The sequence below is a fragment of the Scyliorhinus torazame genome, chromosome 11 (genome assembly GCF_047496885.1).
Source record: "Scyliorhinus torazame isolate Kashiwa2021f chromosome 11, sScyTor2.1, whole genome shotgun sequence".
NCBI classification, from domain to species: domain Eukaryota; kingdom Metazoa; phylum Chordata; class Chondrichthyes; order Carcharhiniformes; family Scyliorhinidae; genus Scyliorhinus; species Scyliorhinus torazame.
Window position 1 is genome coordinate 3,833,535 of NC_092717.1, and position 15,333 is coordinate 3,848,867.

Sequence of the window (15,333 nt, forward strand, 5' to 3'; positions counted from 1 at the left end):
GGGATAGTCAGCACGGATTTGTGGGGGGTAGGTCTTGCCTTACAAATCTTATTGAATTCTTTGAGGAGGTGACCAAGCATGTGGATGAAGGTAAAGCAGTGGATGTAGTGTACATGGATTTTAGTAAGGCATTTGATAAGGTTCCCCATGGTAGGCTTATGCAGAAAGTAAGGAGGCATGGGATAGTGGGAAATTTGGCCAGTTGGATAACGAACTGGCTAACCGATAGAAGTCAGAGAGTGGTGGTGGATGGCAAATATTCAGCCTGGATCCCAGTTACCAGTGGTGTACCGCAGGGATCAGTTCTGGGTCCTCTGCTGTTTGTGATTTTCATTAATGACTTGGATGAGGGAGTTGAAGGGTGGGTCAGTAAATTTGCAGATGATACGAAGATTGGTGGACTTGTGGATAGTAAGGAGGGCTGTTGTTGGCTGCAAAGAGACATAGATAGGATGCAGAGCTGGGCTGAGAAGTGGCAGATGGAGTTTAACCCTGAAAAGTGTGAGGTTGTCCATTTTGGAAGGACAAATATGAATGCTGAATACAGGGTTAACGGTAGAGTTCTTGGCAATGTGGAGGAGCAGAGAGATCTTGGGGTCTATGTTCATACATCTCTGAAAGTTGCCACTCAAGTGGATAGAGCTGTGAAGAAGGCCTATGGTGTGCTCGCGTTCATTAACAGAGGGATTGAATTTAAGAGCTGTGAGGTGATGATGCAGCTGTACAAAACTTTGGTAAGGCCACATTTGGAGTACTGTGTACAGTTCTGGTCACCCCATTTTAGGAAGGATGTGGAAGCTTTGGAAAAGGTGCAAAGAAGATTTACCAGGATGTTACCTGGAATGGAGAGTAGGTCTTACGAGGAAAGGTTGAGGGTGCTAGGCCTTTTCTCATTAGAACGGAGAAGGATGAGGGGCGACTTGATAGAGGTTTATAAGATGATCAGGGGAATAGATAGACAGTCAGAGACTTTTTCCCCGGGTGGAACAAACCATTACAAGGGGACATGAATTTAAGGTGAAAGGTGGAAGATATAGGAGGGATATCAGAGGTAGGTTCTTTACCCAGAGAGTAGTGGGGGCATGTAATGCACTGCCTGTGGAAGTAGTTGAGTCAGAAACATTAGGGGCCTTCAAGCAGCTATTGGATAGGTACATGGATTACAGTAAAATGATATAGTGTAGATTTGTTTGTTCTTAAGGGCAGCACGGTAGCATTGTGGATAGCACAATTGCTTCACAGCTCCAGGGTCCCAGGTTCGATTCCGGCTTGGGTCACTGTCTGTGCGGAGTCTGCATGTCCTCCCCGTGTCTGCGTGGGTTTCCTCCGGGTGCTCCGGTTTCCTCCCACAGTCCAAAGATGTGCAGGGTAGGTGGATTGGCCATGATAAATTGCCCTTAGTGTCCAAAATTGCCCTTGGTGTTGGGTGGAGGTGTTGAGTTTGGGTAGGGTGCTCTTTCCAAGAGCCAGTGCAGACTCAGGGGGCCGAATGGCCTCCTTCTGCACTGTAAATTCAATGATAATCTATGATTAATCTAGGACAAAGGTTCGGCACAACATCGTGGGCCGAAGGGCCTGTTCTGTGCTGTATTTTCTATGTTCTATGATCTAGAAGCCGATGTCAGCGAAGACAGGGGTGATGGGTTTTAGCTGTAGGTGGGTTGATGCCAGGTTGGAAACAGGGGTGATGGGTTTTAGCTGTAGGTGGGTTGATGCCAGGTTGGAAACAGGGGTGATGGGTTTTAGCTGTAGGTGGGTTGATGCCAGGTTGGGAAACAGGGGTGATGGGTTTTCGCTGTAGGTGGGTTGATGCCAGGTTGGAAAGTGAAGGATTTGTTATGAAACATATGGATGGTCATTGTGAAAGGGAGGATTTGGAGTCGCGTTTTCCAGCACGGAAAGAGGCCCATCGGCCCATTGTGTCCGTGCTGACCATCAAGCACCTGTCTATTCTAATCCCATTTACCAGCACTCAGTCTGTAACCCTGCATGCGATAGCATTTCAAATGCTCATCTAAATGCTTCTTAAATGGTGTGAGGGTTCCTGCCTCTGCCACCATTTCAGGCAGCGAGTTCCAGATTCCCACCACCCTCTGGGTGAAAAAGCTTTTCCTCAAATCCCCTCTAAACCTCCTGCCCCTTACCTTTAATGTATGCCCCTGTTATTGGTCCCGCCACTAAGGGAAAAAGGTCCTTCCCCTCCACACTATCTGTGCCCCTCATAATTTTATACATCTCAATCAGGTCCCCCGTTCTGTTCCAAGGAAACAAACCCCAGCATAACCAGCATCTTGCTGAAACGCTCCAGCACAGGCAACATCCTGGTGAATCTCCTCTGCACTTTCTGGTGTGATCATTTCCTTCCTATAGTGTGTTGACCAGAACTGCACACAGTGGATAACCAGTGTTTTATACAGCTCCATTATAACTTCCTTGTTCTTATATTTTATGCCTCGCTAATTAAGGCAAGTATCCCATTTGCCTTCTTAAACATGCAAGGCCTTGTCAAAAGCCTTACTGTAGTCTATGTAGACTCCAACAACAGCACTACCCTCATCTACACACCTATCACCTCCTCGAAAAATTCAATCAAATTTGTATGACAATGGGCTGGATTCTCTGCACCCTGATGCTGAAATCGCATTCGTCGACGGTCCGCACAAAATCAGGACCGGCGCCGGTTCTACGATTCTCCGCCCCCCAAAAAGCGGGGTACTCGGGGAGTACACCGCGCCGAGTATCCACTGCCTCAGGCCATTGCCTGAGGCCCGCCCCGCTATTCTCCGTCCCCGACTGCCGAATTCCCGACAGCGTGGTTCTAATCTGGTCCTGCCGTTCGGGAACCTCGCATGGCGGCTGCGGACTCAGTCCGGGGCCGCCACATTGGGGGAGGGCCGATCAGAGGGCAGGGGGAGCTTCATTCAGGACTGGGGGCTATGTGTGGGGCGGTCCGGGGCGCACGAGCGGCCGATGCGTGGCACTATTCCAGTGGTTCATGTCCGCAGGCAGAGTCTGCCATCGAGCACAGCACGGCCTCTGACCCAGATGGCTGCGAGCTCCATGACAGCTGCCTGCTAGCCCCCTGCAAGACACCAGTTTTACAGGCGCAAAAGACGACAGTTTTCACAACGGCGTGGGGGACATAGTCTCAAAAACGGAGAATTCAGCCCAGGATCTCCCTTCGACAAAACCATGCTGACTATCCTTGCCTCCACAAATGGAGATTAATTTTGTTCCTCAGAACGTTTCCAATAATTTCCCAGCCACTGATGTTAGACTCACTGGCCTGTAGTTTCCTGTTTTTCCCTCCTTCCCTTCTTGAATAATGGTAGCACATTAACCAATCCACCTAACCCGCACATCTTTGGGAGGAAACCGGAGCGCCCGGAGGAAACCACGCAGACACGGGGAGAACGTGCAGACTCCACACAGACAGTGACGCAAGCCGGGAATCGAACCTGGGACCCTGGAGCTGTGAAGCAACAGTGCTAACCACTGTGCTACCGTGCTGCCCTTCAAGCTTATAAAACACCTTCGGATTTTCCTTTATTTTACCCGCCAGTGTTGTTCCATGCCCTCTCTTCGCTCTTCTATTTTCTTTTTTAAGGAATCCTCTGCACTTTCCACACTCCTCTAGGGTTTCCACAGTTTTGAACCCTCATTATCGACCACAAGCCTTTTTTTCCCCTTCTCCAACTCTCGATGTCCCTTGACGTCCAGGGTTGTCTGGACTTGTTGATCCCACCCTTCACCTTTACGGGAACATGTTGACCCTGCACTCTCCCAGAAGCTAAGGGTCATCTAGAACAGTGAGATTGGCATCAGTCTGGTTCAGCCTCGAGACACTGGCCAGAGGGGAGAATGCAATCGGTAATGAGGTCTAAGACAATGACTTAACTTCCTGCCAATGTTTTACTGAAGGAAATTGCGACAAATTGGATGTTAGATGCTGGTGTGGTTAACCATTCCAAGAGCTGCTCTCCTCCATCACAGAGTTACAGCACTGAAGAAATTAATTATTTCTCAATAGTCCAATGATTATGCTCAACAAATGGTTGAAAATTAGCAAGATTGGTACAGACTGAGGTACTGAACATCGTCACATACTGATTTTCCAGCATCCGCAGTCATTTGTTTTTAACTCCAATTATAGCTTTGTGTAGAAAAATATTCAACTACAACTGCAAATAAGAATTGCTAACAGCGTGAGATGTACAAACCGTTACCGATAATGGTCCTTTAATCAGGCAAACCAAAATCACTTCAAATTTTAGAACAAATTAAAGTTTCAAAGCTGGCTGAAAAATGTCTTTCCAACTGTCAAGCTTAACAGTCTGGGTAAACTGTCCTAGTTTTAAATTCAACATTCTAATGATAGAATCAAATGTGTGTGGCTACACTGCTCAATATGGAAGATCAAACTCCTTTTATATTTTGACTGTCAATGTTCTGGCCCAAAGGTCATTCAAGGTGATGCTACATGGCTCAGATTCTGAACAAAAACAAGGACATATGAAAAGAATCACTACACAGGTCAAATGTTAAAGTATTTCAAAGTCTTGCTGGATAGCAAGCTGGTCAGAAATTGAAGTGTCAAGGTCATCGACTACACCTTGTTTAGTTGACCAGTGTTTGTATGCACTATCTCAGAACAAAACATGTGTATGTTTAGCAATGTCAGAAAAATCTACAGGTATTCACAATGGTTTTAGGGACGGAATACTGGCAGTTTACTTCAGGTTTCAGGGATTATGTTGTGTCTCCATAAAATTCAATTTTAATGAAAGTCAGGGAGTATCCTAATTGTTTGGAATGCTAAAAACATGCAGAGAAAATTAACACCATGTCATTTGAGAAGGTTTGACAGGAAAATAACTTAATAAACATGAGCTAGAGAACATCTCTCCAGTGAAACGCACAATATAACCTGTTCCTGATCATTTGATTATATTTTTAAGGTTTAAAAATTGACTTAACTACTGCAAATGATAGAATACTGCAAATCTGTTACCAAACACAAATTGAGCGTCAGCTCATCTGAATTGAACCGGTTTGAAGAGCAATGGACTGTAAATCCATTGTATTTAAGGTTTTGGGATGGATATGCAGAATTACTCCACGTCGTCAATTACTAGGGGGCATAGGTTTAAGGTGCGAGGGGCAAGCTTTAGAGGAGATGTACGAGGCAAGTTTTTTTTACACAGAGGGTAGTGGGTGCCTGGAACTCGCTACCGGAGGAGGTGGTGGAAGCAGGGACGATAGTGACGTTTAAGGGGCATCTTGACAAATACATGAACAGGATGGAAATGGAGGGATACGGACCCCGGAAGTGCAGAAGATTTTAGTTTAGACGGGCAGCATGGTCGGCACAGGCTTGGAGGGCCGAAGGGCCTGTTCCTGTGCTGTACATTTCTTTGTTCTTTTTTTATTCAAGATGCAAGTAACCATGAATAATTTAATGAGAACATTGCTCGGACAATAATCGATCCTATACAAAAGATCCAAGGCAGACAATTAAGTTGGTTTGGGAACGTTTCCAGGATGGAGGCAGATAAAGTATCTTCGGCGACCCAGCAGAAGTACATGAAGTTAAGAGCTGGGGAAGGAAGCTCTGGGTGGACAATATCAAGAGTAACTTGACACAGAAAGGGACGCGGGTGAATGAATGCACCAGATTAGTTCAGAACCAATAACACCGTGTTGATGGGCAGGAATTTAGTGGTAGAAGCGACATCGGCAATGATGAATCTGTACATCTTACAGCTGGACGATATTGCTAACAATACAGAATACAAAATTACTTTGCAGAAAAACTACTATCTGAGCTAATAACTCTTTGCAGTCACATCTAGATACTTTACAAAGCTCTGGTCAGAAACCACTATGAAGAATCAGCTCATGGTATTGACTTAATTAAAGCTGGAATAGAAGCTCAGAAAATATTTATTGCACCCAAAGATTGTCCAGCATGATATTCATAAGCTGTTCCGAAAATCAATACTTTAGTTATTGAAAATTCAAACAAATGTGATTGCACGTCCCCTACTACCACCACCCCCCCCCCCCCCCGCCCCTTTAATTAAGCCAATACCATTATCAAAATAATGAGGGTGCCAAGCTTCTGCTGACTGACCCCATTCAAAGAGATGCATTAAATTTAACTTGATCTTTATGATCCAGGGGCACTGGTACACATGGTTACAAGTTTGTACACAATAAAATATTTATTTTAGAGAGAAATTGTCTGATTTACACTAATTAAACTACTAGTAAATGCCTCAGTATAAAACTCGTTTTCAGTGATGTAAAAACAGGTTACTCAGGAGTAACAGGTGACAACTGGACAATTATCTAAAATGCATCATTTTGGCAGTAAATTTATTTTCAGCTCTATCAAAAGTCCACCTGATTGCTGGTCTTAAATAGAATAAACATTCTTTAATGCAAAGGAAAAAACAATTGTGTACTATTACGCTGATGTTTCGCCCAGTTGATGGAGGATCTGACATTTTTCATCATGCTATTTTCGCAGAAACCTGAATTATAACCTCACCAGAGCAATGACACCAACAATGTGAATCTAAACAGAAATTTATCCAACATACATCTGCAGAATGCAACCACCTGAAACTTTGCCTCTAAATCACAGACATGCCTGCCTTGGAACGAGATCACCGTTCCATCTCTGGTCCTTGGGGATATGCAAGACATAATCACAATAAAAATAACAGATGATGCATTCTCCTGACACAAACCACAAACATTGAGGCGGCATTTTGGCACCTAGCCTCAATAGACAGGTGGATGGGAGGGGGGGGCGCTAGGCAGTGAGGGGGTGGGAGGGGGGTCGGGCAGCAAGAGTTGGGGACCAACGAAGGGTGGCGGCAAGTGGTGCGTGCGTGGGAGGAGGTGGTGAGGTATGGTAGGGGGCATGGGCTTGCAGTAGTGTGCAAGGGAGGATGGGGGCAATAGGGCGTGTGGGTTGGAGGCAGATGGGGCAGAAGGGAGTAAGGGGAGGGTGATTGGGAGCAAAGGAGGGGTTGAGAGGGAGCAAGGGGGTGATGGGGTGCAAGGGAGTGATGGGGTGCAAGGGGGACAGTAGGAGGCACAAGTGCGTGGGTGGAGGGTAGCTCGGTGTCTACAATGCCCTCTCCCGGGCTGCACTCACCGGTCGGCTAGGGTACACTCGGGACAAGTGGCTCTTAAGCTTCTCCACGGTCCAGTTGAGGAAGCAGCTGATGGTCTGATCGTCATACTTCTGATTCGGAGCTTTAATAACCAGAGTGACCGGGTTGCCAGCGGAGCCCGGATCCATGGCGCATCGCCAGGGCAGCCCGGGCCCTCACTCCACACTACTGAGGCCCTCGCTCCTCACTACCCCGGGGCCCTCGCTCCTCACTACCCCGGGGCCCTCACTACCTGGACCCTCCTCACTCCCTGGATCCTCACTACCAGGACCCTCACGACCTGTACCCTCGCTCCTCACTACCTGGACCCTCGCTCCTCACTACCTGGACCCTCACTCACTACCTGGACCCTCACTCACTACCTGGACCCTCACTCACTACCTGGACCCTCACTCACTACCTGGACCCTCACTCCCTGGATCCTCACTACCTGGACCCTCACTCCTCACTACCTGGACCCTCCTCACTACCTGGACCCTCACTCCCTGGATCCTCACTACCTGGACCCTCACTCCTCACTACCTGGATCCTCACTACCTGGACCCTCCTCACTACCTGGACCCTCACTCACTACCTGGACCCTCACTACCTGGATCCTCACTACCTGGACCCTCACTCCTCACTACCTGGACCCTCACTCCTCACTACCTGGACCCTCACTACCGGGGTCCACTCCCTAGCCCGGGCCCTCACTCCCTCCGCCTCCCTCACACTCGGCGGCCCTCACTCCCTTGTCCCTCACCCTCCTCACGAGTAGTTCTCTCACTCCCTCTTCACTCCCTCATTGCCGCCTCAGACCCCCCGCTCTCTGCGCCGCCGCTCCGCGGCTGCTAGGCCCCGATCCCCGGGCTGGAGTTGCTGCGCGCGGACCCGCCCCAGTCTCCCGGTGACGCGAGGCGGACGCGCTCACGGGGCCCCGCGCACGCGCAGCAAGGGCGCGCATGACATCACAACAGGCGTCAGCTGACCCCAGTGACGTCACCGCCAGGGCAACCCCGTGACGTCACTGCGAAGATTGCCCTGATCCCCAGACTGTGTCTGAACCGCACCCTCTCCGGCCCCAGACTGCAGGGTGGGTAGTTGGCCATGCGACATTGCCCCTTAGTGTCCAAAGATGTGCAGTTTAGGTGGGGTTACTGGGATAGGGTGCGGGAGTGGGCCTGGGCAGGGTGCTGTTTCGGAGCACCATGCAGACCCGACGGGCCAAATGGCCTCCTTCTGCACTGTAGGGATTCTGTGACTCACAAATTTTGCCTCATAGAACATACAGTGCAGAAGGAGGCCATTCGGCCCATCGAGTCTGCACCGACCCACTTAAGCCCTCACTTCCACCCTATCCCCGTAACCCAATAACCCCTCCTAACCTTTTTTTGGTCACTATGGGCAATTTATCATGGCCAATCCACCTAACCTGCACATCTTTGGACTGTGGGAGCACCCGGAGGAAACCCACGCAGACACGGGGAGAACGTGCAGACCCCGCACAGACAGTGACCCAGCGGGGAATCGATCCTGGGACCCTGGCACTGTGAAGCCACAGAGCTATCCACTTGTGCGACTGTGCTGCCCGGTTTAAATGGGTGACTCCTTATTTGAATCTGGGACACTCCGGGCGCGATTCTCCACTCCCACGCCAAAGTGGCCGCGCCATCGTGAACGCCGTCGAGGTTCACGACGGCGCGGAACGGCCCCGGTCCCGACCGATTCAGGCCCTGACAATGGGCCAGGATCGGGGCCGCGTCATCTACACGCGCCAGGCCTTGTCGCCCGCGTAAAAGCGGCGCCGCATAGATGACGCGGCCGGCACCGCATAACGGGCATCATCCGCGCATGCGCGGGTTGGTCGGCGCAACCCACGCATGCGTGGTTGCCGTCCTCTCTAAGTCCGCCCCGCAAGAAGATGAGGGATGGATCTTGCGGGGCCGCGGAAGGAAGGAGGTCGTCCTTCAGAGAGGACGGCCCGACGATCGGTGGGCACCGATCGCAGGCCACCCCACATTTCAGGTAAAGCCCGGTGCAGGATCCCCCCTCGCCCCCCTGCAGGCCCCCCCCCCCCCAGCGTTCACGCACTGCTCACGACTGCAGCGACCAGGTGTGGACGGCGCCAGGGGGAACCCGCCGTTTTGGCCTGGCCGCTCGGCCCATCCGGGCCTCAGAATAACGGGGGTGCCGGAGAATCGCCATTTTCGGTGTCTCCGCCGATTCTGCGGCCCGCGAAACTCGACCGGGCCGTTCCCGCCGCTTGGGAGAATCGCGGGAGGGCGTTGGACCGGCGTCCCCGGAAATTTTGGCGGCCCAGGCGATTCTCCCAACCGGCGTGGGAGTGGAGAATCGCGCCCTCCATCTTTGAATCTGTCTATATATATGTTTCTGGAACATACCTCTTCATTCACCTGAGGAAGGAACAGCGCTCCGAAAGCTAGTGACATCGAAACAAACCTGTTGGACTTTAACCTGGTGTTGTAAGACTTCTTACTGTCCTTATTTTTAAACAGTGACCCCCTAGTTTTAGATTTTCTCACATCCACCCTGTCAAGACTCCTCAGGATCTTATACATTTTAAGCAAATTGCCTCTTACTGCAGGCAGCACGGTGGAGTAGTGGTTAGCACTGCTGTCTCATGGCGCCGAGGTCCCAGGTTCGATCCCGGCTCTGGGTCACTGTCCATGTGAAGTGTAATAACCTGTAGTAACCTGCACAGGACTCATCCAGCTGGGGATGATTGTTCCCCGGGGACTGAGTTAACCCAGCACTAGCATAAAAGGCAGGCAGCTGTGTAGCCAGCTAAAAAGGAACGAGGACCCGGTGAAGGGTAACCGGGCCCTGTGCATGTATGATGCTGTTGCTGAAATAAAGGACTTTTAAGATGCTCGTTGGACTCCCCTGGCTTTATCACATGGAGTTTGCACATTCTCCCCCTGTTTGTGTGGGTTTCACCCCCACAACCCAAAGATGTGCAGGTTAAGTGGATTGGCCACGATAAAATGCCCCTTAATTGGAAAAAATGAATTGGGTACTCTAAAATTTAGGGGAAAAAAAGTTGCCTCTTACTCTTCAAAACTCCAGTGGATACAAGCCTGAACTGTCCAACCTTTCCTCATAAGAGATTACGCCCATTCCTGGTAATTAGTCTGGTGAATCTTCTCTGAACTGCTTCCAAAGTATTTACATCCTTAAATTAGGTGACCAAAACTGTATTCAGAACTCCAAATGTAGCCTCACCAGTGCCTTTTGTAAACTGAAGCACAATCTCCCTACATTTGTATTGAATGCCCCTCGCAATAACTATAACATTCCATTAGCTTTCCTAATTACTCGCTGTACCTGCATACCAGCCTTTTGTGATTCATGCACTAGGACACCCAGATCCCTCTGCAGCTCAGAGCTCTGCAACCTCTCGCCAGTTAGATAATAAGCTTCTCTTTTATTCTTCTTGACAGAATGAGCAATTTCACATTTTCCCACATTCCCCATTTACCAGATCTTTGCCCACTCACTTAGCCTAGCTAAGGCTACACCTTTTTGTAGCCTCCTAACGTCCACTTCACAACATACTTTCCCACCTATCTTTGTGTGATCAGCAAATTTGCAACTATCCATTCATCCAAGTCATTCAGGTAATTGTATAAAGTTGAGGCCAGCACTGTTCCCTGTGGCACACCACTCGTTAGATCTTGCAAAATTGAAAAAGACCCATTTGGCTCTAATCTCTGCTTCCTGTTAGCAAGCCTATCTCCTATTGATGCCAATATGTTACTCCCTATACTCTGAGCTTTTACTACAACTGAAGTAGAAAGGAAACAATATAGATGGAAGATCATCTGATGATGATATTGTATTCTCCCTTTGCTTCAACAGGTGAGTGCTTAGAAGGAAAATAAAAATGGTATACAGTCTATGTTGCCCTTCCTGTCTCGGTCGTTTCTCGGCTGTTGTGAAATATTAAACTTTGGATTATAAAAGTAAATTCTAAATGGCACGTGAAAACAAGAACATTTTTTAAATGTTAAAGTTAATGCTGTGTTCGGTTTTATATTAGTTTTGATGCTGAAACTGACAGAAAACCCTGATCAAATAACTCAATCAAGTTAGATAAACACAATTTGCCTTTCACAAATCCATGCTAACTTTCTTTAGTTAATCCAAACTTCTCCAAATGACTTTAACTTTGCCTTGGATTAATATTTCAAAAAGCTTTCCCACCTCCGAGGTTGAACTGACTGGTTTGTAATTCCTGCGTTTATCCTTAAACAAATATGTTTGAACAAATGTACAATTGTCCACGTGCTTGGCACCACCCCAATATCTGAGGATTAGAAGATTAATGCACTGCCACCACAATTTTCTCCTTTACTTCTCCCCGTATCCGCAGGTGCATCCCATCTGGTCCTGGTGACTGGTAGCCTTTGTAAGATCTTTATTTGAACATTTTTAGCTCATTCAGTATCTCAGCTATCTCCTCCTCCACTATGACTCGAGGAGTACGTTTTTCTTGGTAAAAACAGGTACTCATGTAGTACCTTAGTCATGCCCTCTGCCTCCATGCATAAATTCACTTCTTGGTCCCGAATCAGCCCCATCTTACTACCCTTTAATTATTTCTATGCCAATAGAAAAAGTTTCCCTTCTAAAAATTGCTTAAGAATAACGTTCGCAAAGAACTGCTGCTTCATAGAATCCCTACAGTGTAGAAGGAGCCAAGCCCATACGGCCAATCAAGTCTGCACAGATCCTCTGAAATAGCATTCTACCTAGCCCACTCCCCCACCCTATCCCCGTAACCCTGCGCATTGTTCGTTGCCAATCCATCTAACCTGGATATCTTTGGACACGAAGGGGCAATATTTTGGCATGGCCAATCCACCTAACCTGCACATCTTTGGACTGTGAGAGGAAACCGGAGCACCCGGAGGAAACCCACGCAGACGCCGGGAGAACGTGCGGACTCCACCCAGACAGTCACCCAAGGCTGGAATTGAACCCGAGTCCCTGGCGCTGTGAGGCAGCAGTGCTAACCACCGTGCCACCGTGCGCTTTGTGCAGTGCACGCCGTACAATGGGATGATGACAGTTACACGCTTTGACATCACAGGCAATGACAGACACACTGACAAAACATTTCCTGATTATGATGTCATGCATTTTGTTAGCTGCCGAGCAACTAAATATTTTGTTCAGAGTTCACTGCGGAGGAGCTCAATCAGGTCAATTTGATGGCTTGAAAATGCAGGTTCACATCACACTCTCATTGAACTGGGCTTTCTTGGGATCTTTGTCAGAACCAGCCTGGTGTAGGGTGAGAGAAGAAATGTTGCTTCTGGAGGATCGAGCTGTGTTGAGCAATATCTCTGTTGATGATGGCTCCCAGATTCCTCAGCACAGGGTGCTTTGGAAACATTGATCAGACAGATACAAATCCAGGATTTTCTTTTGAGAGTTTTCAGGTTTGTGTAGCTGTCTCACTGTTTAATGTTTTTCAGAAAACAATGATCAATGTTAATCTTTAGTTGAGGGCCAGCACCCAGAAACTGTTGTGAAAACTTTTAACCTTGTGATGAATGTAGTAATTGATAAATATTTTATATTTGTGGCAGTAATGTTATTAAAAATCCTGGTTTAAAATACATGCAGGCAGTGTGTCTATTAATGCTGTAATTAAGAAGTCATAAAAGGTGAGGCAACTGTGGTTTCTAACCATTTTGTTGTTTGCATATAGATGGCTAATGGGACATTGCTTTGATTGCTGAAGATTCCCTGGGTGTAAATAATTTATGAGGCAGTGTATTTAGTCCTTCCTAAGCAGGTCATGGGACAACTTAGAGTGATACAGATAATGTAAGTAATATGAGAAGCCAGGTCTGTCTGTAGCTTTTCAGTCTGCTAGAAGTTGAAGTTGAACATCAATTTTCCATTGAATTGAAGACTATAAGATATAGGAGCAGAATTAGGCCATTCGGTCCATTGAATCTGCTCCACCATTTGATCATGGCTGATATGTTCCTCATCACGATTTCTCCTGCCTTTGAGTCTGGGGATCTGGACACACACACATAGTTCTTTCCAGGATACAGGAACTTGTGATTGAGGTACAGGTGAAAGAACTCAAAGAGAATTGCAAAGAAATTAAGAAAAGCTGCCATTCTTTCCATACAAGCTTCAATTGAGCTACCACAGCACCCCTCTTTTCCCGATGTTGGCGAATATTAGTCAAAGATGACTCTTGTATATTAACAAATACCAGTATCTTACCAGCTAATGGTCTCCAATTTAGATATCATCTTCCTGCAACCCCGATAGTTTTTGCATGAAATATATTAGTGAGTCTGTAATATTGTCTTCAGGGACCAGGTGGCTAGCTCATTAAAGTTTGGGAATGTTATATAAACTGCATGTAGCTATAAACAATAGGGATGATTTTCATCCCCTACTCAGCGCAAGAGTCATCCCACGATTTAGGGTCCAGTTCCTGCAGATGTACAGATCTCTGCCAATTTCCTTAAATCAGGCTGCCCAGTGGATGTCTGAGAACAGGCAGGAATGTTATGGCCCACACAGATCAGGGTTCTCTGATGTCAATCAGATCCCAATGCAATTGGCATCAGGCAGAAGGTACAGAAGTCTGAAGACTCGCACATCCAGACATAGGAACAGCTTCTTCCCCACAGCTACAAGACTCCTCAACGACTCCCCCTCGGATTGATCTGTTCCCTGTAAGAACACTATTCACAATGCCCTATGCTGCTCTTGCTCATGTATTTGCTTTGTTTGGCCCCTTGTTCCGCACTGTAACCAATCATTGTTTGTCGATGTACCATTTGTCAATGTTCTCTGTTGTTTATTCTTTTATCTACTATATACGTACTGTGTACGTTCCCTCGGCCGCAGAAAACTACTTTTCACTGTACTTCCGTACATGTGACAATAAATCAAATCAAATCAAATCAAAATCAATCAATTGCAAAGCACTAGTGGATGGACTATACGCTATGCCCATTGGGAATTGGCAAAGAGCAGCTTAATCTGCAGGTGTTTAAAGGGTGTTCAATAACAAATCTGACCTGTTCCATTTAAAAAAAAAAAAAAATGTAGAGTACCCAATTCATTTTTCCCAATTAAGGGGCAATTTAGCGTGGCCAATCCACCTACCCTGCACATCTTTGGGTTATGGGGGGGGAAACCCATGTAAACACGGGGAGAATGTGGAAATTCCACACGGACAGTGACCCAGAGCCGGGAGCGAACCTGAGAGCTTGGCACCGTGAGGCGCAGTGCAAACCACTGCGCCACCGTGCTGCCCCCTGACCTGTTACATTGAGGCGAGTTTGAGACTGTGCAAAGAAACCAGAATTTTTTTGAAATGACTTTTGTTGACTCCCCGCTGTCCTCATGCAGGATCCACATCCCTGGCTTAGCCGCACTGGTTGAGTTCCACAGTGTAGCTTTCAGGCATCCTGCTCCTCCCAATCAGCAAATGGCACCGTAGCTCAATGGTTAGCACTGCTGCCTCACAGCGCCAGGGTCCCAGGTTCAATTCCAGCCTCGGGTGACTGTCTGCGGGGAGTCTGCACGTTCTCCCCGTGTGTGCGTGGGTTTCCTCCGGGTGCTCCGGTTTTCTCCCACAGTCCAAAGACGTGCAGGTTAGGTGGATTGGACATGCTAAATTGCCCGAGTGTCCAAAGAAGAAGCATGTGGAGTTCAACAATAAAATGATGTGGTTCGGCCATAAAAGTGGCACAGGTGTCTGGGGACATCATTAGCGTAGGTGGGATAATTTCCTTGCCTGTTTCCCCACATGATGGTACTCAGCCAGACCTCTCCATCGCCTCAGTCTTGTCAGACCGCTTATTATCCACCCCTGGATGGGCGAATTACACACTGGGACAATCAAAACCATTGTCTTTTGCCATTGCTACAAATTCAGTCTCCTCGTCTCTGATTCTCTCTGCTCCCTGACACTGTCACAGGCCAAACCAGACAGACGCTGGGGTAACATGGGCAGAAAGCCAGTGAAAGTAGACCTTGGAAATGGGGTGCGGTGGGAGATAATAATAATAATCTTTTATTGTCACAAGTATGAAGTTACTGTGAAAAGCCCCTAGTCGCCACATTCCGGTGCCTGTTCGGGTAAGCCGGTACTGGAATTGAA

The 15,333-nt window shown here is 47.8% G+C and overlaps 1 protein-coding gene across 3 annotated transcripts in view; it reads right to left on the reverse strand.

Annotated features, from left to right (window-relative positions):
• herpud2 (HERPUD family member 2) overlaps nucleotides 1–7,835 on the reverse strand; it is a 79,569-nt gene extending 71,734 nt beyond the window's left edge. The window contains exons 1-2 of one of the 3 annotated variants that reach the window (XM_072466862.1): nucleotides 7,688–7,835; nucleotides 7,169–7,587 (exon numbers count right to left, since the gene is read on the reverse strand). In XM_072466862.1, the coding sequence (XP_072322963.1) occupies nucleotides 7,169–7,315 (147 nt within the window). In that variant the 5' untranslated portion in view covers nucleotides 7,316–7,587; nucleotides 7,688–7,835. Of the gene's footprint in view, nucleotides 1–3,555; nucleotides 3,589–7,168; nucleotides 7,588–7,617; nucleotides 7,633–7,687 lie in introns of those variants that run through there. The other 2 variants (XM_072466863.1, XM_072466864.1) reach the window with 2 other exon arrangements.
• Between the last annotated feature and the right edge of the window lie 7,498 nt (nucleotides 7,836–15,333).